A 23,558-nucleotide genomic window follows, 5' to 3' on the forward strand; every position below is an offset into this window, starting at 1 on the left:
TCTGGCTCTACCCAAGATCTAACCGAGAAAATTATTCCACCTGAGCTTTCAAAACGTTATACAGGGTTGATTATAGTTGTAGTTGAGATATATAGCAATAAATAATGACAATTTTATCATTAGGACAGAAAAAAAACTATTATCATCAAGCTACTCTTGCTTTCTGTGTAAGTCAGGATGTTTCATCCAGCTTGGGGTTGAAGGAGAGAATTTGTTTTCTGACAGTAAGCCAGCATTGCCAGGCCTGGGTAATTAAAGACAAGTAAATGTGTGTTCAGACACAAGTGCAGAGTGAGGTAATGCCCAAAGAGCTGAGTTGCCTTTGCTCCAGGCTGAGACCTGCACCCGTATTCTGTAGCCACATGTTGAGCAGTAGCTTAGCAGTTGTTCCTCTGCCTCCTTCCCTGCCCTGATGAGCTGCTCTTCTTCCTTCCCCAGCTAACACCACTCGAATTTTCGAGGGGACCAGAATTGTGAAGACAGGCGTGGTAAGTCATGGATTTAGGGAGTGGGGATTTGGGGACATTCCCACCAGATGGCAGCACAGTGTTGGAAATCTGTAGCAGGACCCAGCTTTCCTGGGGATGTCCAGATCCATCACAGAAGGGTTTATAGCATAAAATATAGTTCCAATATGAAATGGTTTTCTCGATTCATGCTCTGAGAAGCTTTGACCACTGGAGAACTGAGTGTTAAAAAATTTTCCTCAACCAGTGTTCAGCACATTTAGAGGGGATTTGTAAAATCTTAATGATGACTGTGAAAATAAATTTAATTTCTTTTATTAACTGTATGACCACAAGCATATGCAACAGGAATAAGGCCTCACACACAGCATCTTTGCTCTTCCAGTGCTTTAAGGATACCTGTTATTGTGTGAACAATATCTTTGTTTTATTTTAATTCAGGTGAGACTGTGACAAGTCACTGAAGCCAACTTTTGTATTCCAGAATCAGAAATGTTGGTACATTTACAGCAAAAGTGGAATACACTGTTTCAGTTTTGAAAGCATTTTATTAGTTTATTTAATATAAACTATCCATAAACTAAATTGCTTGGCATCAGGTGTACTGAGTTGTTCAGTCAAATTTATGGGCTGGATTCATACTATTGAATTTACTCTAAGTACATTGCTTCTGGTTTTATTCTGATCCAGTTTGATATACTCCCTAGTGAGAAAATAACATATAGAAAGCTTGCATGTGAATGATTAATGTTTGTTTAATGATGTATAGAGGTATTCCAGATATATAAATCTGCTGTCAAATTTTAATACTCAGTCCAGCTTTGAGACTGCTCATACCAGCAAAAAGCAAATCTCACAGTACCTTAGGGATTCAGAGTGATAAGTATCTGAAAGTTTAGATATTTATTTAAAGTTTTCGCTTGAAATCTCTAAAGCACAAGTTTCCATCTGAGATCTCAGGTTCTCTGTGATTGCAGGTCAAAAATAATGTGAGAAAGCAGCCTTTCTTGGTTTGCTGCAGCATTTCCACTACATGTCTTGACTGAACCTGGGAATTGCAGAGAGATGCAGAAATGCTGTTAAGTTATACATTTTAGTTTCCAAAATAAACATTTTACATTTTTTTCAATGTTCAGCAGCACTTATTTAATCCCTTTTTGTCCTCATGTGATACATACCTTTCCAGCTAATGTCCTCCTGCTGATGAATTCAGCAATGTGAGGCATTTTTCAGCCATTCAGAGTGGGGGAATGGTCAGGTTGTCCAGAGGAACTGCCGACTCAGCTCTTCCACAGAATTACTCCTTGTCTTCAGGCAATTCACTTCAGTCTCTTTTTCCACATGTAATTTAGGACTAGTTCTTTATGGATAGACCAAGGTTTAGTTCTTTATGTGTGTACTAAGGGGTTTTATTTACAGCAGAGCACACACGTGTGCAGAGACCTGCATGCACGCAGTGGGTTGACATTAGAATAATATTGGCAGGGTGAGAAGGATGCAAAGTCCATAGTTCATTTCCTGATGCCTCTCAGTGAAGCAGGCAGTGCCAGTCCTGCCTTTTGTTCTCTGGTGGTGGCCAGGGAGAGTCCTGTGGATGTGGAAAACAGTCTATACATGGGTGTCACAGCCTGGAGGTCCTGGCAGATGTGGTGGTAGCTTGCTGAAGGGCTCCTGATGCTTTCCAAGTCCTTCAGGAGTGCCCAGCTAGCCATGCTGCAGTTCTTTTCTAACAAGAGCAATGCCTCACAGCAACACCAGTCCTTAGGAGAATAATCCTGATGGGTAAATTAAGGAAATAAAAATAGTATCCTTTGAGGCCCTCACAATGTGCGTGGGAAGAGCCAGAGTTCCTTGTCAGAGTAGACCCACTGGCCACGGATGCTCACGTTGGCAGCGCAGCCATTATTTTGGGACAGCCCTTATATAATACTGCATTTTTAAACCCCTTGTATTCTGAGGATTACAAGGATTACACTGTGAGTAAATCTCACCCCAAGAGGAAATGTTACTCACAAGTCAGCGGTGATGTGGGTGGAGAAGGTCCCGATGTAAAATAAAGATAAGGATAAAGAGGGTTTTGCTAATGATGTGGTGAATGCAGGGAGGTTTCCTCTCTTCTTGGTTTGCTGGCAGGTCTGTGGCTTGTTCTGTCCTGGCTCAGCCTTTCATCCAGCTGGTGTTGAGTCTCTGGTTTTGGGAGAATGGCATGTGTGTTAAAAGGGAGGGAAAAGCAAGAGAATGACTCCAGGTGGCACGTTGGGCCCCTGCTGATGCTCTCTGCTGTGTTTTCTTCCCCTCTGCTGCTGGTGATCTCCTCAAGCCCACAGCATCTCCTGCCTCCTCAGCAGACATGGCTCCCATCAGCTCTGGCTCCTCCACCTGGACCTCCTCGGGGCTCCCCTTCTCCTTCGTGTCCATGGCCACAGGCATGGGCCCTTCCTCCAGTGGCAGCCAGGCCACCATGGCCTCCGTGGTGACCAGCACCTTGCTGGCAGGGCTGGGTTTCAGCGGCGGGGGCATCTCCTCCTTCCCCAGCAGCATGTGGCCCACCCGGCTGCCCACGGCCGCTGCCCCCAGCAAACAGGCCGGGCGGGCCGTGGTGGCCACCACTGAGGCCACTGCCGCCTCCACAGGGACGGAGCGGGACTCAGCACTGACAAAGGATGGCGAGGGAGCCGAGGAGGGGGAGAAAGATGAAAAGAGTGAAAGTGAGGATGGGGAGCGGGAGCATGAGGAAGAGGAAGAAAAGGATGCTGAAAAGAAGGAGAAAAGCAGGGCGACAGCAGACTCAGAGGCACACAATAGCACAGAGCCCAGCGTGGCTGTGGCTTCCCCCAACAGGACTGCTGAGGAAGAAGGAAATAAAACCATACTGGGAGAAGAGCCAAACCAAAACGTTGCCCCCATGGCTGGAGGTGCCGAGAAGGAGAGTTTTGTGAAAGCCAACACTCAGCCCCAGCTGCTCCCTTCCACCCAAGTGCCACCAGCATTCACCAACGAACTGTACCCGGGCAAGATCCCAAGAAGACCAGAGACAACAAGAAAACCTCCTCCAAAGATGGACAGGTTTCCAGAGGAATATCCTTCAGACAACAAATTCATCACCATTAATCCAGGTGAGTGATCTGTGGGGAAACCGTTTTTACCAGAATAAGTGTTGGAAAATAACACAATCCAAATTGTTTCCAGTAGATACATTTTTGTGGTGGCTGGCTACATTTGATTGGCAGGTTGTCACAGAACCCAACCCCACAAATTGCTACTGGGGGGAGCAAAGCAGAAAGAAAATAAAAATATCCTTTTATTGGAGCTGATTCATGGTCCTTGTAGCTTATTGGAAGAGAAAATCTGGAAAAATGTTAACCCCCAACATGCTACATCAAGAATTTCTTGAAAATAGAAAGGGAGGGGAATGCAATGAACTATAGCTGTGAAATTAATTTGGATGAGTGGCTGCTGTGCTGAACTGGCGTTTCATGGGAAGTTTGTTATATGTGCTTCTAGCTAATTTAGTTTATCTGCAGGATTCTTCCCTGACTGGGCTTTGAGATATTCTCCCAAATACAGGATCATTGCTGGTTTATTTCTCAACACAAAACCTACATGCTCTGATCTTCCAAAACAAGGCACCTTCTGCACTAGGATTACCTTCTGTTTTTTCTGTGGAAAAAAAATCTTAACCAGGCAGAGTTCACATATTTTCTGTTTGTCCTGGTGAGAATGTCCAGTGCTCCTGTACACTCCAACTCTGGATGTATGTACCAGCTCCACAGAGTGTACAGAGCAAATACAGCCTCTTGGAAGCCTGCCCAGGTGATCTGCATGTGCACCAAGCCTGGTGTGGTTGGGGTTTGCTGCACAGGCCTCTGCAAGTTGGTCCCTCATGGTGCTCCCAATGCGCCGTGACGAATGTTCACACGTGTTTCTGCTTGGGGAGCTCCAGGCACTGGTGAGGAAAACTGCAAGGAGCAGATGGAGCATCTGCATGTGGATTTATTTTAGATTTATTTATTTAGATTTATTTACTTATTAGACAAGTATATTTGAGTGATTATGTGTATTACCACGGCATTTATGAGATAGTGCACTTTTTTGTTTGCTGTTTTTTGGGGTTTTTTACTACTATTGTTTGTTTTGCTAATCTGTAGAGTGTTTTATAATTTTCTTTTTCCATCAAAGCTGTTCTAGAGTAGTGTGAAAAAGCCTTACGTATTTATTTTTCCCTACATTGAGAAACACAAAAATGTAGATATTGTGCATTCAGTTATAGCTCAGAACCAATTTAAAAAACAAAGCTAAATCCAATCTTTAATAACATTTGATACAGAAATGCTGACCAGTCTGTAATGCTGTGGATCATAACTGTTCTGTTAGAGATCAGATTAACAATGCAGAAGCTGAGAAACCTGTAACAGGTTGTACTGATTTTTTTTTTATACACTGCTATTTTTCTTACTCCTCAGCTGGAAATCCTCAAAGGCCAGTACTCCCACTGAGTATGGTCTGAGATGCCTGTCAGGCAGCTTTCAACATGCCATTTGCCCTAATCACCTTTGTGTTAGGAAGGAGGCCTGTTGGGAGTGCTACCCTGTGAGAAGACACTTTGGAATACAGAAGGGGCTTTTCTTCAGGCTGGATCTAGGTTACGAAAGACACAAGCTGGTGAATTAGACTAGCACAAAGCCTAAAACTAGTTGCTTCAGATTAATTGTTTTCCCCAGTAACATGGAAATTTGCAATTCATACAGACAGACCTGACCTAACTCATGCCAGGAGTTGAGATCAGTGAAACTCCAGCCATAGCAAGACTTGTTCCCATGAGAAAGGGCCTTAAAGGTTTTCCATAACAAGGTAAGCCTGAAATCAAGACAACTGAAGCCAAGAGGGCATTGCCAGAAGTGTCTGAAAGGATTTCTGAGCATCAGCACAGCTAAGACTGTTAAGGCCGCTTCCAAAGTGAGCAGAAAGCACCCCTGCAGTTTACTCTGTCCCAATGTGAGGGCAGAAACATTTTTGGATGCATGTTTTCTCCCTGCATCTTTTCTTTTGCATCTTTTAAAAGCAGGTTTTAAAAAGCTGTCAAGGTTTCAAAAATGGTTTTGTGAGTAGAAAGTTTAATAATTTTAAAGAGTAGAAAATTGTTTCATAACAATATGCATTTATAAAATTAATTATATAGCATTAAATTAGCAGTTGTAAGAAGATAACTGAATGGGGAAGTACTCAGGAGTGTGCATGATTAGAGGAGAACAGGCAACTCATGAGAAATTACAGGGAAAGTGTGAGGCCAATTAGTACAGCAAGGCTCATTTTCTTTTAGTGCTTATTTCACACGTACATACACACACACACACCTCTCCTGAGGCCATGTCATTATTTTCCAAATGGCATTGGCCTCTTCTTGTCTGTGGTATTGGCCAGTGCTAATGATTTACTTCTGTCACCAAATGCTTGCTTGCATTCTCCTCTTTCATTTTCTTGATCATCCTTTTCTGTGTTTTGGTGCCCACATTAGACTAATTGTACCTTTGATCTGCAACTGTTACACACACAGCTGCTCAGCATTGTCTGTGACTCTGAAACCTGAAAATCAGAAAAACAGCAATTAAATTATACTCTCCCAAAAGAGGGAGAAAAAAAAAAGAAAAGGAGCAAGGGAAAAAGATGAAATCCAGGATGATTCAGTTTAATCAGGCTAAAGCAGATACTATCCCACAGAATTTTGGTTGGTTGTGCCAGACAATTAAACAGATCCTTTGCTTTTTACTGGAGTTAACTGGGCTGTTGTAAGCAAAGTAATAGCTGTGGGGTTGGGGCTTTTGCCTGAGTGGTGAGCTGGGACTGAGGACAGAGAGGTGGGTTTGGCTCTTCATCCAAATTTCAGCCAGGTCCTCCTATCCCTCAGTGCTCACCCACCTCTGCTGAGTTCCTCCCACGAGAGGGCTTTGTAGAGAGAGAGATCATGATGTGCAGGTTAAATTTCAAGCCTGATGTATGCTTTTAACAAAGACTGAGTATTGGGTTTTAGAGCAGTCTTTGCCAGGTCTAAGGTTACAAAAGCCTTTTAGGGATAACCTCATTAGCACAATTAAACATCTGTGTAATTCTTCTCCATCTGCAGCAAGGATTATTAAGCTGCATTTTCATGTAGCACTTCAGCCATTTTCACACAGAATCACAGAGTTTATAAGGTTGGGAAGGACCACTGGAGTCAGCTAGTCTAGCCTCCTTGCTCTAGAAGGGTTCCCTATAGCACTTTAATCAGGACTGTGTCCAAACAGCTTTTAAATATCTTCAGAGATGTACATGGCAACTTACAGGAGCAAACAGCAGAATGGCTTAAAAATAAAAGAATTGAATTATTTAATGCCTGCAAACTATGAATTTCAGATATAGGATTAAATATGTTTGGCATCTGTTACAGAGCAGTGAAAAGCCATGCTTAGTAGTGCACAGCCTGTAAGTGTGACTACTGCAGGACTGCCTTAAAGAAATAGGGGATAATAGCTGCACAATGACACAGGCTTGTATCAAAGGTAATACTTCTTTAAGAAACATGGGTTTGCCCTCTCATCATTTAATAATATGGCCAGTATTATTTTCCAGAATTAATTAATACCTTTGTATAAGTTCATAACTTCATCTATTCAAGGGAAAGGTAAGCAAGTTGACTTTCTCTTAGGAGACCGTGTGGTCTGAGGCAGTTCAGCAGCAGGGCTTTTCTTTGGTTAATGGTATCTGAAATGGTACAACAAACAGAACTTTGTCCTGACAATTTGTGCAATGGCAAGGAATGATAAAAGTAGATAGGTTATATAGTACAGCTATGGTTGCTTATTATAGCAAGCAGTGTTACTTAAGGGAAATAAACATGCTTCTTTTCTCAGGAACCAATTACCAAGAATATGCACCAAAAAAAAGCACATTTCACAAACTGTAGATGCCTCTTTCTTACCTTGACCTTTGCACAAGAATTGCACTGCCAGAGAATCCCTGGCTGCCCAATGCCATCCAATACTCCCTGTGCCAGGGCTCATCCATCCAGTGCCTGGGTGGAACTGCTAAATGGGTGGTTCACAGAAGTTACGGATTTTTCCAGATGCAGGAGTAGATTTAGTAATGCCAGGGCTTGTATCTTGTGGGACCTCCTGAAACAGATATGCTGTAATAATTTTTATTCCTTCCTACTGGGATGAATTCCAAGCCAGTAAAAGGCAAACTGAATTAATTCAACAAAGGCATATGCCACTGGAAACTGTTTACATTTCTTAGCAAAAATGGAGTTTCCTAGTCTGTTTTCTAAGCTTCCCCCATCCTCCACCAAGTTCAGCTTATGGTGGGCACTGTTACAAGGATATGCTCTTGACACTACCAGGGCTTGACATTCTTGCTTTGGAAAAGAATAAAATGGTGACTTTTTTTATTTCATACTATTTTGTTATATAGGAGAACAGGAAACTGTAGAGGCCCAGATCTGTCCTTTTTTGTGTGTGTGTTTTCATTTAATCTTTTTCCAAGTTATCCAGCATGCTGGCTTTTATTAGGCTTTTCTGCCATGACACTCAAGACAGACACCAGCTCTCCAGCTGCACTGCTCTACCTCTGGCCCCAGCTGCCATTCTAGTACAATATTTATTGGCACTGGTTTGTTTAAACTCTCACAACACATTTCTTAAACAGTGGGAAACACCTTAGACTTTTTCTTCAAAGCCAGCACAGGAACTATATCTTTTCTTCTGAAGTGCATCACTGCTTGGCCGTTCCCAACTGGAATTTCGGGGCCAGCCATCAGCATTAGGGAATAGCATTTGCTATTCTGGCACTCAGCATACTGAGCACTTTCTTCTCCTCATATCTGTGGTACAGGGAGTTGTCAGGGGCAGATAACTGTGTTCTCCACACTAGACTGACTAAGAGGAGCACTGTGAACACTGCAGAATTTAATAGTGTGCATTGGGACACCAGCCCATGCTTTGCTTACAATGGAATTGAATTTTCTTCCCATGCAAACAGAAACATATGGTTTTGTGTTGAAAGATGTGGAGGTGAAACTAAACAGAATACTGTCATTGGAAAGAACTGAAGCAACACCCTAATGGATATAAGGTGGTGGGACTATTTGGCTCTCTTACTAAGTTTTATTACATCGTGTGTTTTTTTCTTTGTCCCTTTTACCATTCTGATTAGTAACACCTCACAGGCTTACTTTTTTCATGCTCTTAAATTATTTGAAATGCACTGGTAATAACTGATGCCTCAAGACTTAGCATTTTGTAAGTTTGGCAGATACAGAGAATAAGCCTTTGCTCTAATTTGGGGGTTGCTCTTTTCCTTATTCTTTGCTAGTCAAGGAAATCAAAGATGTTCAATCAAAGTTCATGTTCACTTCCCCCAAACATCCCTCTGATTAGCCCCTCATTTAGGCTGCTTGCTAAAGGGCATTACCTCTATCAGCCTAGTTCTCAAAACTAGGAAGATTTCTTGCTGGGCTTGCAGCAGCCTGCAGCCTTGCTCTGTTTTCAGCGGTCAGGCAAAAGCATTTACAATTAACCTTTACTTCCACTTTAGTTGAATTTTACTCCTGCCTACAGAGTAGTATAATCTAAATGCTATTAAAATAGAGTATGACTTCATATTATGTGACATCTGGTGACTTCCAATTATCTGTGTTTTGCCTGCTTATGGTGAAAAGGCAATTCCGTTCTTCTGGTAGGATTTGCAGCAGTTTCGGATGATAATACAATACTGAATGAGGGCAAGGAAGCATGTTGGTAAGGAAAGACTCACACAGGCTTAAAAGTCAAGTATGCATATTTCAATCCTCATTGAAATCTGAAGCTGTTTTTACTAATCCTTTCCCATTATGTCCTGTTGACAGGTATTGATCAACCACTGCCTGTTTGTTAGGAAACATGAATAAGATATGGAATCTGCTTCTGCATTTTTCTTTTATCATTCTGTTTGAATCAATTTATTCATCAAGTCTACATGAATTTGCACAAATTAGGTGTCTTTTGAAATACACTGGTGCAGTGTCTATGCTCATTGGCTCCAGTACGTGCCGAACTTCCAGATATTCATCTTATATATGATACAATAATTTTAATGAGATGTCATGCAAAAAGTGGAGTTAACTCAGCCAGATCTCAGGGTATTGACGCACTTTAATTTTGTTCAAAAACTGTGGAATAATGATTTCTTCTGTTGGTTACAACACATCCTATCCATTCATTCATCCACCCATCTTGACAATCCATATGCTAAAATGTGCTTTTGTATGCAGTAACCCACCAGATTGTGACAATTCTGCAAATGATGTGACATGACACCCAACATGTTGAGGATTTTTTTATTTTAAGATAGTTACCAAGAAATTTATTTCTGAAGCGAAGTATTACACTGAGCTTTGCAAACAGGGCTGTCCTGCACTGTTGAGAAACAGAGTGCATTTATCTACAAATACTGATGACAGAGCACGGCATTTACTCAGTTGCCCTGGTGAATTGGCTCAGTGGGGTACTCCACATCTGATAATAGGTACTTGCATGAAAGAGTCCTAAAAGTGTCTATGAGACTGTAACTACAAGCAGTAGTAAAATCCAAGCCATATGTGGCAGTAAACACCATACTTCTGTGCTCTCATGTCTCAGACTGAAGAAAATGGAGTCCCACCCTGCAGTTAGAGGATCTCTGCTCAGTTTACTCATAGCATGTAAAAGGGATAAGCTGTTTGTTTTGTTTACACATTTTTCTGTACAGTAATTCTTTTTTCCACCCAATGATTGGGTTTTTTATGTGTTTACATGTACACAGCTGGCAAGAACAGCTCCAGCATGGCCACGAGACCTTCTCCTGGTAAAATGGAATGGATCATCCCACTCATTGTGGTCTCAGCACTGACCTTCGTGTGCCTCATTCTTCTCATCGCTGTGCTTGTCTACTGGAGGTGAGCCTGTTTCCTTATCAGTGGAAACTGATTAGGATTTGAAAGATATTTCAGATAGTGTTTTTAATGTGGTCCTGTGTTTTTTTATTTTACTAGAAGTTACAGTGTTAGATGCATTAGATAGTTCTCTGGGTGCTAGAACAGCTTTGTTGGTTAAGTATTCACCTGTCTTAAATACTGATTTTTGTGTCATGAAAATGAGCTTGGTAGAGCTCTGCCACTGGTAGAGCCAGCTGTAATGGTGAGAAGTATTTTCACAATTAGTCCCTCTGAAGCAGCTATAAAAAATTATCTTTGTCTTGGCCTTCAGGAAGGGTGGTTGTGAGAGAAAATCCCAGTGAGACTCGCGTTGGTTTCATGAGTGTCTTTGCCACAAACCTCCTGTGTAATCTTAAGTTCTTTCCTTCCTTTGACTGTACTTCAAGAAAGTGGAGTAAGCTTGTTTCACATTCCACAGCAATGCTCTGAGCCAGGGTTCTTTGACATTGGTGAAGAGTTCAGAAGTGTAGCCTGCAAGGTCTTGAAAGTAAAGATTGCCTCTTACAAAGAGACGCTGTCATTCACACCAGTGGACATTGGTTCATTGGTGGGACATCAGGGTTAACATCAACAAATCCCGCTCCATTTGATTTAAACTAAAACCTGCAGCACCTGCTTGTGTCAGAACCAGAACCCAGAGGCACCTCATTTGTCTGGAAGTTAAAATCAACCGGGGATAAGCCACATACAAGGTATTTAGGAATTATTTCAAAATCTGATTAGATGGGACAGAGGAAAGTAGCTTTGATGAGAAATACCAGCCCATTGATCATTATATTTGCAGAATCCATTAAAAAAATACCAAGCTATTTTTTTTAGTACACCCATTTTGCTGACAATTAATTGGCCCAATTGTTGAGGCTGAGAACATTTGAAAGAATTAATAAGTAGATGGCAATAGTCTTGTGAAAATAATTTCCATTAACATTTGTAAGTAATTAACATCATTGCAGTAAGACAGTGAATAAAATTGCAGTAGTATATGCACAAAAGCTGAAATTGGAAAGGTTCTAAAGATCCCATTGTATTGTCCTGTTTTTCAGTATACATTGTCTTTATCTGAAGTACTAAACTTGGTCACATTCACACCAGACAAGTCCTGGAAGGATATGGCATATCTCAAAACACTGGGATGAGGGATTAGTAGTATTTATCTAGTGTTGATACAAAATGCTCTTCTAAGGAGGAAAGGTTTTGAAGTACAATGCTAACAGCTATTATCTAGAAGAATGTTGGTACCTATGATTGTTTGCAAAACATTTCCATTTCTTTGCAATTTCAGTAATGGAGCGAAAGAAATAACTGCAAAATTTGGGTTTAATTTGCTCAAAGAGTAGCAATACCATCCCTGAGAAGATTTTAAAGTTGGTGAAGATTAAAAATTAACACAGACATGGAAATTATGTCATGTAGCAGTCAAAGTTTTTTGATAAGTATGAAGCAAGAAATAAAGGAACAAACTTGAGAGCATATGTGTACTAGCTTCAAATAACCTGTGTCTAGTTCTGAGAATTTTTAACAAATATAGAGAGTGTATTAAAAAAGCAAACGTGTGTTTTAGGATAAATCAACAAGCAACTAGAACACAAATCATCCCCAGTAACATTTCACATTGTGCAGACCTTGTCACTGAAGCAGCAGCACAGCATTTCATGTGCCCTTTGCAGTGTGATTGCCTTTCCTTAGGAAAAAATAAAATGTTTATCTCTGTCAGTGTTTTAAAGTAAGGAAAAAGATTCTGAAGCACTGCAGACTCTAATTCAGAAGTTTGAAAGGAACAGTAATTTGTATTTTCAGGAAAAAAACCCTTATCTTAAGATGTAATGGGCAATGTATGGAATAGTTTGCTGAATAACACCATCAAAGCAAATGGCATGAAAATGAGTTTGAAACAGATATTTCAGAAAGGGAAACATAGTATTGAAGTACACAGCAGAGAAACATTTGTGATGAAAGGATAACCCTCAAGGGGACAGGCGTGCTGCACCAAGGGGTCTTTTCTTGCACAGCAGTACTTTGTTTTGGTGTGAGAAAAAACATTACAAAACAAAACCCAGAGAACTAGATGAAGCAGAAGAGACATAAGTTGCCCTTTGGCAATGCATTTTGAGGATAAAACAAATGATATTTTTGCTTTTGCATTTTTGAGCACTTGTGGGATTAGATAATTTGAGACCAGAGGTGACATAAGCAGAACAATGAAGCAGAGAGAAGCCTTCTGCTTGTTTCCATTGCATCAGTGCCCTATTATCCAGGGACCAAAATAAGGAGTAAGAGAAGTTGCTTGTGAAGGTTTGGCAAAGCATTAACTTTGTTTGGTCTCTTTGTGGCTCATTCCATGATATAGCAAAGAAATAAGTTTTGTGAAGAAGACTTCTTGTAAGGAAGCCTCATTTTCTGTTCCCTTTATTTGAAAAGGAGAGTGATAAAAACAATCATTGTTTGATGAAGATTTTCTTTTTCCATCTGTTGAGCTTCCATGCTGTGTTTTAGAGACTCCTTGTAATTGAATATATTTGGAAATGATCTGTGCCATTTCTGAACAAGACTCGCTTATTTGCAGAGGTAATTTGCTGTTCTTAGTTCCTCTTTCATGTGGATCCTGGACAAATGGTGAAAGAATATGACTAATGTTCTAGAGAAAGGGTCACTTCCATCTTGTCCGTGTGGTGGCCATCTCAGTAACGAAAAGGGATGGGAACTTGCAGGCAAGAAGAGCTCTGAATTACCTTTCTACTAAAGTTTCCTGGATTCGGCACTTTTAATGGCACTGCTGCACATAGAGGCCTGTGTGATTTTAAGTTGGTAGAGTGGAAGGTAAACTAGGTCAGCATAATGAAGCTGCAAAAATTGTACTGCTTTTTATCCCAGAAGAATGAGGAGAGTACAATCACAGGGTGACCATGAGCCATGATATCCACTGGGCCCTATTGGTAGTTGGGCTCCCTGGGCAGGAGGGACAATGATGCTGTAGTTTCAGTTTGCTTCTGTGCATCTTTGATTCCTCTTGAGGAAAAGCTGGCCTGGCTGATCCGTGAGCTGTCATGGGCATGATGAAGGGGACTGTTGCTCCCAAGACTTCTAGTGCTTAAACTGATTTCTTTTAGCATCAAGTTGAGAATTTGAGTCTTAGCAGACAGAAAAGGTGAGGAGACCAGATCCTTGTTTTACTCACCATATGGATTCACACCATTCACTTCTGCAGTGGCACAGTGGTGCTTCTTTGTCTGCTTTCTTTCCTTTCATACTGGTTCCTGAAATTGTGTGCTGTAGGGGCAACAACTAAATATTCCTGAAAACTGTACACTGGGATTTTAGGGCCTTCACTGGAGCAGTGCTAGCTCATCTAGAGCCCATAAAACGTGGGCGGGGTGAGGTGCTGTTTCCCAAATACATTATTTTAGCATTTCTGGGCATTTGTTTTGCATCTGTGATTTTATACCCAGACTCAGTATCATGAGATCCATCTGCAGATCTTCAAGGTCAGTTTAAAATCTGACTTGGATTGTCTGCAGTCTTTGCCACTGTTACTCTCACAGCCTTTGCTACGAGCTCTGAGAACTGCAAAGTGTGTTTGGTAGTGACCTCCAAACTATTTAGGGATTGAGTGTGACTTCAGTTTTTTGCAACAAGATGAGTTCCTATAGTATGCTGAGCTGTAATACGGCTTGAAACTTGTCTTTTCTAGAACTTCCATTATATTCTGTAGCAAATTGAAAAAGTCCTGAGTATTGACACTTGGGGGTAAACCCAAGGTCAGTGTCACTTTCATCTTCACAGAGGTGCAAGAGGGTGGCTGAAATCAACTGAAATACTTTGATACACAGTAAGTTCTGTAATTTGGGGTGAATGTATTTTAGGAGGGTGTGGTAACCTTCCGCTGGATTTTTTTTCATTCTGATTTTTAATCTAGACACTACAGTCCTGTAAACTGTGGATTCAAAGGGAAAAAATAAGCAGAGAATATTAATAAGCAATTAAGATTTTAGAGTTTAGCCAACAGCAACTTTTAAATGGGTACTAAATTATAGCCATTTCTCATTTTCAGCTAAGAGGAAGAAATTCATTCACGACTATAGCTGGAGAGTTTTCTTTTTCTTTCTTTTGAACATACACCATAATTCACCTTGAATTATTGCCACTATCAACATCGTGATCCCAAAGACAAAGTGGGAATATTGTACTGCATTTCTTATTAAATCAAGCTGTTTATACAGTGCTAATACGTTTACATTCAGGGGGGATTCTTGGAACAACACAGCTGCTGCCTTTCAAAAAGCAAGCAAGCTTGTATGGCTTGTTTTGGAGTTGTGTGCATATATGAGACAGCTTGGGAAAAAGATGTCTTTAATTTTCCTTAGGCAAAACTCTATAGAATTTAGTAGACATTGAGAGTTTTCTTAGGTTTTATTAAGCATCCTGTCAAATTGAACAGAATCCTTGAGACAAGTCCTATGACAGAGCCTTGTACTGCTCTGGCAGTGCCTTTCTGTGCACGAGAAATTACACTGAGCACCAGGAGATGTGTTCTTTTTTCTTCTTTGGTCATTGATTTCTGTGTGACCTCAAGCCAAGTCATTTACAGGTTGAGAGTATTGTTGTTGAACTTAGTGGCAAAGATCTCACTGAGAGCAAGCTCAGGTGTTCAATATTTCAGCATCTGAGTTCTGATCCTGGTGCAATAGCACTGAAGAAGGTTGGTCAGCTGTATTTCTAAATCAATTTGTAATATAGAAACAAAAGCTGCAATGTAAAGAACCCTCATATTTACCATGTCTAATAACCCTGCCTTGCAAAACTACCTTTTGGTGTTAGATTCTGGGGAGCTTGCACAGCTCCTTAGCTAAGAGAGTGTTAAAACTTAACTGAGAGGAAAAATAATAACTTCTGCCTGTACCAGGTTGTAAAAAGTGCTGAAATCCTTATTTGAACCTATCTCTAGGTTTTATTTTATGAGTGTACAATATGTTGTTCATCTACTGTACTGATTGGAAAAGGAACATTGCAAATTTACAGACCATTGTAAAATTGTTTGCTTACAATGATAAAAGCTTTCAGCGTACTCTACAATGTTGGTGATTCTGCTCATTTTCTCACCCCCTGGAGGATGCTGAGTGGTAACACTTTCTGAGACCCTGGGTGTTAATTTTAAGAGTGTCTCGGGTGCAGTTGCATGAGTATTTATTTCAGCAGCAGCAGTTCAGGCAGGGTCCTCTCCCTGCCCTTGTTCTGCCCTCTGTGACCCCATTGCAGATGTTTGTACAACCATGTGAGGAGCTGGATTGCAAAATAATCCATGTTTAAAAAAAAAAAAAAAAAAAGAGGCATTTTCATGTCCTGATTTAAACCAGATTAGGTCCTAGTCTGGTTCATGTAGTAACAGGACAGAGCTGTGCTAGCATAACTGAGGGAGCAGCATGGGGGAGGAATGAGAAAGGTGGATGGGGATGCTCACTCCAACACTGTCCTTGGCGATGCTTGAGGACCACATCCAGGCGCTTGCGCTCATCTTGGGGATGGCAGTGCCCCAGAGCTTGTGTCACCACAGACAGTGAGGAGAACTGACAAGGGCAAGAGACTTCCTTAAGCCTGGAGACAGGCAACACCCCAGGGAGATGAGGGAAAACGTGGAGGTGAGTGTCATACCTGAAACTTCGTACAGCTTTTTTAGTGTCCAGCTGTGCCTTGCTGATACTGAACAAGGCATGCCTTTGTTTTCCTCTGGGAATAGCCACATCTAGTCTCATAAAATGAAGGATAGGTACAGGGCAGATCACTGTCTGGTAAGTGGGATGCAGCCTAGCCTGATTCGGAGTCCTCTGATCTCCTGCTCTCAATTCAGGCAATGCAGGTGTCCTGGGGTGATGTAAGGAAGCCGCTCTATTCCTTGACCGTCCGCTCAGTGCCCGAGGACGCGGTGCCTTTAGGATGGGCCGGGGGGGCCACGGGACCGAGTGCGGGGCAGTTCAACAGCCGGGTCCAGCGGCTCGGGGGCTCTGGGGCTCGGCCGGGCTCGGGAGGGAGGGCGCTGGGAGCGCTGTGCTGCTTTTTTGGGTTTCTTTTGTGTTCCGGCTAGCTGGGAAAAGGTTCTGTTGGTTTTCTTGTTCTTTTCTTCCCTTTCCTTCCCTTTGCCTCACTGCCTCCCTTCCCTCCTCGCCCGTCCGGGGAGCCTGCGGGGTGGCCCCGGCTGGTCCGAGCCGTGTGTCTGTTCCTTCTACAGGAATTTGTTGTATTTTGAGGGGTTTTTTTTGTTCTACCCTGTTTTTTTTGGTCTTAGTAAATAGTTTGTTTTTTTCCACTTTCACTTGCTGTGACCCACTTGTCTTATTGGTGGAGGAAAAGGGAAGGCCTTTTTCCCTTTGGAAGACACACTCATTCTGGAGTGTTTCCTCCTAAAGTTTTGTCTCCAAAACCGAGACAGCAGGAAAAGCACTTCAGCTCTTATTGCAGAAGATCCAGGTTGTGTGTGATTTTGCCAGTTCCAGAGGTAAAGGTACTGAATCTTGGACCCTTCTGTGTTCAGTATGTCTAAATTCTGCTTGTTTCCATTCAAAGGGAGCAGGCCTATGATCAGCTCCCTCTTATCCCACTCTGGGACCCAGGCTCATCCTTTGTGCTGACATCAGGCCCTCGCTTTCAAGCCGGATGCTCGGGGCAGCCGCTGGTTGCTTGTTCTGGCTGTTGGTACCATACTTCAGTGCTCATCATTCTTCCTTTATGAAGAAAATCAATATGAAAACTTCTCTGGCAGCATCTGTGCTGTTTCATCCAGCAGGACACAGCCTGGGGCAAGGGACAGAGCCCACAAGTAGATCCCAAGACCAAACCAGAGTGTGCTGCTTGCTGTGCTTCGTGTTGTTGGCTCAAGGGGTTTTATCATCTCCTCCTGCAGGAGAGCTGAGCCCAGCTGTTGCCAAGGCTGGTGGGTGATGGGGCTGGCTCCGTGTGGGAAGGGCTGAGGCAGGGGAACCCAGGACCTACACCTGCAACCATTCCTCCCCAACTTCCTGTTCCATAACCATTTCCCAAATGGCTACTTTAGGGCCTTTCAGAAATCACGGGAGTTGTCAGTTGTTGTAGTAATAGACCCCCTGCTGCTGAATTGGCCCCGAGATGCCCATTTAGGCCTCTGAACAGACTAACTCAGGCTCATTAGACAAAAAAGAGAGATTTGCAGATGGAGAGTTGCTTTTTAAGCATGCTGGATGATCTCTTAAGAGCTTGACTGTGGAAAGGGGCATGTTCTCTCCTTATATGCCTGTTACTTTTACTCTTTTTTAATTAACATTAGGTTTAATTTTTTGTCGTGAAACAATTCTACAAGATCCCATTTCCTTTCTGGTGAGGCCAATAGTGAATTGCCACTTTACAAATCGACATACTTTGTTTTGAGAAAGGAAACAGGTATTTGCCAAGCTTAAATGCAGATCAGTGGTGATTTCCAGAACTATCAGGATATTGGCAAAGCTCAGAAAATAGTACTTTTAATTCTGATTATAGAGCATCAGGACCAAAATCAATAAGAACATTCTGACCCAGGAATGTGCCATTTTAAGGAAATAGGATTGTCTAGATTTTGCTTCAGGTTTAAACCTGAGCCATCCCATTGGTGTTAACAGAGTGACTCCTGAGTAACTTCTACCAGCTACAACAGACTTTGCCATTGTAAATTTGAGTCCACATGACTGAAGAACCTGGATCATCTTAAATGGGTTCTCAAGAGTATGTAATTGCAGTATTGAGTTTGTTCTTGCCAGATATTTGAAGCCAGCTTCTTCCTGTGCCCCACGTGGCAAGCCTTCGTCTGAATTTCATGAATCAGTGTTCTCCTCTCAGCTGTCCTGTAAATAAAAAGCAAATACAGAATTTCCATAATTTCTAGGTTTCAGAAAGGATTAAGAAGCTCCAGTCAGGAGCACGAAATGAGTCTGATCCCACACGGGAGCTTCCAGGCCTGTTCTCCACAGCTCTGCAGTGCCAGCTTTAAAGCACACATGGAAGCATGAGAAAAGAGGAGGGATGGTACAGTGTGATAAATTGTCCTGTAAATCATAGGCTAGAAGTCTGAAAGACACAGTGTAAATGCATCATTTTTAAAGTGAATAATGTGAAGCTGATAAAAGAGCACATCTGAGAGTTGGGAGGAGGAGCAAGGGAGGGAGCTGGCTTTAGAGGGAGAATGAAAGGAAGATACAAATGGACAGGAGAGAAAATGCAAAGGCTGGTTACAGAGGATGACTGCATCAGGAGACCCACAGGTTTGTGGAAAAAAATCTGTTTGGAGTTCTGTTCCATCTGTTCTCCTACAGTAGGGAGCCTAAGAGTAGGGGAGAGTTGAGTACAACAGTTGTTTCAGGTTTAAAAACAAAATAGAGGAGAAGGGGTCGGTGTAGCTGAGGTTTGTTGCCCTGTTTTGTGTTACCTAAGGCACCACGTGTATTGCATGTGTCAATGCTGCCTTGTAGGCAGGAGGGAGTGCCAGCATGACCATCCCTGGTGCCAAGGGCAAAGACCCTGGGAGCAAGCACCCAAGGTGGTTGAATCAAGACATCACTGCAGGGACTGTTATATGGAATATGTTATATTTTCATGCAAAAGAATTAGGGAATGGTGAAACCACCCATCTCAGTGCTGGCAATCCTGGTGCCTGCTGGGTTGTGACTGCTTTTAACAGTACCTTTAAATGAGAACTGTCACTCTTAAAGGTAGCATGTGAGTCTGTTGTGTGAACATCTTTCTGCAGGCACTTTTATGGATGTGGCCACTGAACTCAGTGGGAGCCTAGTTATGCATCACCTTTATTTTGAAAGATTTTGAAAGAATGTCAAGCATGCAATCATGAGTCAAACAACAGGACAATATGTGTTTCAGGTGTGGAAGACTAGAATTCAAAATATCATGTTGGTGACCTTGAAAACTCCCAAACAAAAAAAAAAGGATAATTTTTATTTTTGATTTGCTATATGATGTGTCCCATAAGAGCTGAGACATTCATGCTGTACTCTGCCCACAGGCCATCCTAAGGGGGTGAAGTTTATGCGAAAGTCTTGGCAGCAAGTTGGAAAACTGCTGTTGACACCTCTCCTCAGTGCTTTGTTTAGAGGTGTAGCAGAATTTCCCCAACATTTCCAAGAATACCTTCTTCTGCAGAGAGAGCAAAGGAGAAGGGGCAAGGGCAGCTGAGGTCAGGCAAGGAGGGATCTGCACAGCTGCAATGATCTTTCTGTTTTGTCTCTGTGGAATTAATTAAATGGATTAATTGCAGACATATTTTTTCCTCTGGAAATGCCTTCCCCAGTGCTGCTGTAATGGTGAGGTCTGAAAAAAAACCAAGATTTTATCTGTGCAGTTACTGGCTTAATAGTTTGCAGTGTATACGTTTGAACAATTTTTTTTTTTAAATATCAAAATATTCTAATTAAGCTCCATTAACAATGGGTTTGTAAGTGCTCAGAAATAATATGCCATGAGGAGTGTGGGTTTTCTCATAACTACAGTGGTAGAGGATGCGAGGTACCACTGGTATCTCCTACTCATCTCTTGTAAGTTACTGTACAGGAAACTCTTATACAGCTTTAAAATTTTTGAACTCTGACTTTTAAAGCTCTGAGATATTTTAAAAGAGAAACAAATTTCACAAATGCTTTTTGTGAAATTAAATCACTGTATGAAAAGAAGAATCTATTAAGAAAATGGATGCACTCTTTTTCTGTTCCCCTTCCCAGCTCAAAGAAACAGTTTGCTTACTCACTGTCAATTGATCTCTTGCTAGTTTAATATTTTCTATGATATTCTTAGTATGTATGCGTACGTGTTAAAATGTATACAGGTATATCTGGAGTAGATTCACTCTCATGAATTGGCAGGTTCAGAGCTAGAGCAATGTCTCAGACAAACTGTGAATGAAATATCCTATGACACAGCTAGATGTACCCTGAGGGAACAGTATTCCTCTGCTGTGAAACTGTGAATTAACCACAGCAACCAGATAAATTATATTTTTTCTCTCTCCTTGTAACCATGAAATATAGCTATTGAAAGACCCTATCCTGTCCTAAGTCCCACAGCAGCATTTGGACTAACATTAGCACCAGCTATTTTACAGCAGGATGTAGTTTGAGTGTAAAATTATAGAATAAGAATATTAAATCAATTCGGCAACCTTAGCTGCTTGGATAAATACTGGGAATCAGCAAACCAGTAAAACAATAACAACCAGGGTTGAACTTCATTTTACTGTTCTTAAAACCTGTGCAATTTGGGGAAAAACAAGGCCTGTGAATGCACAACATGTTGTGCTGCTATTACAAATGTTGCAAGTACATGAATTCATTCTGTTTATTGTAGAATGCTGAGTTGGTTGGTTTAAAAGAAAACAATTCCTCTATTGCTATAAACAGCATGTGTTTTACTCTATTGACTTACAGGTTAAAATCCATTTGAGTTCCAAGTTTTAAGCTGAAACAGGCATAGGCAGCATGCCTGGGTCTTGATTGGTGGGTTGTTTCATGTTTTGGAAACCCTCTCTTTTCCAAAAAAGAACAAAACCTTTTTGAATGTCCTACAAATCAACATTTATAAAGTAGTAGAAATAAGTCAAATTCGAATTGTAAAAATATTGTTAATGTTAAAAAAAGAAATATATCATAAAATCAAAACATTTCTCATTAATGGCAAATGTTCTATTCCCTGAAAGTCCAAATTTGTTTTATGTTTTCTTTCTGATCAAATTATCAGTTAAATGGATGGATTTCTGCACAGTGATTCACTCTCCACAGCCATTTTTTAACCACTGTCAGAAAGCTTCCAGTGAGTGCTGGTAAAATTCCTCACATTTTGTAGGAACCACATCATCACTCAAAATGATGATCATTTACTCTCCAGCATCTTAAAATGTTTCCTAAATTTCAGTGTTCATCAGTAACAGCAATTGGTGTTGCAGACACGAAGTGAAAGCTGGGAAGAGGCAAAGCTCATACCTGCCTTATTATTTCAGTTTGTTGTGTTGGGTTTTGTTTTGCTTTTTAATAAAAGCTTGGGACATAAATGTACCAAAATGGTGAGTGTCTGCCCATTCATACAACTCCTTATTTTTGAAGCATTCAGTGTGCTGTTTCAATCAGGGAGTAAATGGGTTTGCTTTGCAGGCTCAGAAGAGCAAACTGCAAATGCTGGTTTAGTCAGTTAAGGCTGAGTCTGGACTTTATCCACAGAACCAATGTTTGGACAACAGCAAAACAATATTCTCCTGGCCATGAGATTCATTACAGGCTTCATACTCGTATGAATGAACTGGTTTTCACTACTTTCCTCACTTTTAGGTAGAAACAAGCCTTTTAACTTAAAAGGGCTTTTCCTGCAACCTATTTATTCTTCATCAAGCTTTTCTGTAGGTCTTGCATGACAGAAGTTGAAGTCATGTTTTCTGTTACTACCTTGTCTCCCTACAACTGCACAATTGTCTTGTGTCCTTGTTCTAATTTTGGGAACCTGGAGGGGAAGGGAGAGAATGATGAACAGCTTAACAAGCACCAAGGACATTTACTTGGTTTACATCTGCCACACGTATTCTGAACATGATTATGGTATTGAGGCATTTATAAACTTTATTAGCAATAATTCCTTATTATAAAAAATTAATACTAATTAGTAATTAAAGCACACCACTTGCGTGCACAAATCACCATAGTTTGACTTGGGTGCTATTTAATACTGAATCTATCTAGGCAAAGCAATTGTATCTCTGTGGAGATCAATCCTAAAGAATAAAAGAGATGAAAAGATTTTTAAAACAATTTGAGCAAAGAAAAGATTGTCTTATTTTTCCTGAGACTATGGAAATAAAGTTTCTGCTTTCTAAAGGAAAATACAAAAATTAGGAAATTTGCAAATGGAAATTAGCCTGTATTGGTCTTCATCTTTATTTGTATCATTAAATGCAGTCTTTAATTAGCATATATATTATTCATGTTTCAATATAATCTATTTTATAAGTCCAAGTTCAAATATAAAAATCAAAGTGGGCTTGATGGACCCTATTGTTCACATGCAAAGCAGTTAACATAGATGTAAAGATACGAGGTGAATTGAAACATCCATATTTCATAAGGACACAGTCTACGTTTTCTGAAATTATGGCTTGAACTCTTATTTTTAACTTTTTCTCATTTGCATACATATTACTCCCTGTTTAAATGATGTGTTAATTCTATTCATTAGACTTCAGTGAATGCTTCTGACTCTCCTGATAATCAAGCACAGGTCCCTGGAAAGCAAATTATGGACTTTCGTGTTGCAAAACCCATTGTAAACGTGACATTTATCACTGCAAAGCCAACTTCTGTGGAGCACTTGGCTGCAGTCAGGAGGGCAGAAGCCTTTTTCTTCTGCTTATGGTAATGATTGTCATCTGTGAATGAGGAGCTGAGACCAAGTCCCTGATGGCTCTTCAGAAATGGCTGGGCACTTCACAACTGCTCCACAGTCTTGATGGTAAAAATGCCAGTTCAGCTCTTTGAGGGAATAATTTGACTCATGTCCTCACCCAAACAGCTTGAAGAAAATGGGTGATCAGGAATTTTCTGTTCCATATAATGTGATGGTGGAGACAAGGATGGGGGGACCTAGAGGGGCTGTCAGAGCTGGAGCCTGCAGCTTTGGCTTTGCTGTGCTTCCAAAATACGCTTGTACTTCAAAATCTGGAAGAAGAGAGCCTTGAAAGCAAAAGCACAAAGGTGACAGCAGTACAACAAGGAGTCTGTTCTCCTTTCTCTGGTTTACTGAGCAATACCCTGTAGTGAATGTGGGAAGAATCTGTGGGAAGAAAAGCGGCAGTGAAATAATATTGGAGTTGGTGTCTGCTATTGCATATTGATTTGCCAAGGCTATGTGAATTCATCTCCTTAATTTTTGGTATAAAAGCATTGTTATCCCAGTAGCAAACCCGAGGTGATAATTTTGGAAGGTTTTATGTTGGTAGGGTGAGCCCTGAGTGGTGCCACACAGGGAGTTGCTGTGTGTGCTCTGATTAATAAAAGAATTTATGGGAAGAAGAAAGATTCATATTGGCATCTCTGTGAGGAAATGCTTGACATCATTAAAAGTCC

General features: G+C 41.1%; 1 protein-coding gene across 3 annotated transcripts in view; it reads left to right on the forward strand.

Annotated features, from left to right (window-relative positions):
- PTPRG (protein tyrosine phosphatase receptor type G) overlaps window positions 1-23,558 on the forward strand; it is a 402,469-nt gene that overhangs the window by 323,418 nt on the left and 55,493 nt on the right. For all 3 annotated transcript variants that reach the window (XM_069028207.1, XM_069028208.1, XM_069028209.1), the window contains 3 exons: window positions 439-488; window positions 2,788-3,583; window positions 10,281-10,413. In XM_069028207.1, the coding sequence (XP_068884308.1) occupies window positions 439-488; window positions 2,788-3,583; window positions 10,281-10,413 (979 nt within the window). The remainder of the gene's footprint in view (window positions 1-438; window positions 489-2,787; window positions 3,584-10,280; window positions 10,414-23,558) is intronic.

The sequence above is a fragment of the Aphelocoma coerulescens genome, chromosome 12 (assembly GCF_041296385.1).
Source record: "Aphelocoma coerulescens isolate FSJ_1873_10779 chromosome 12, UR_Acoe_1.0, whole genome shotgun sequence".
NCBI lineage: Eukaryota > Metazoa > Chordata > Aves > Passeriformes > Corvidae > Aphelocoma > Aphelocoma coerulescens.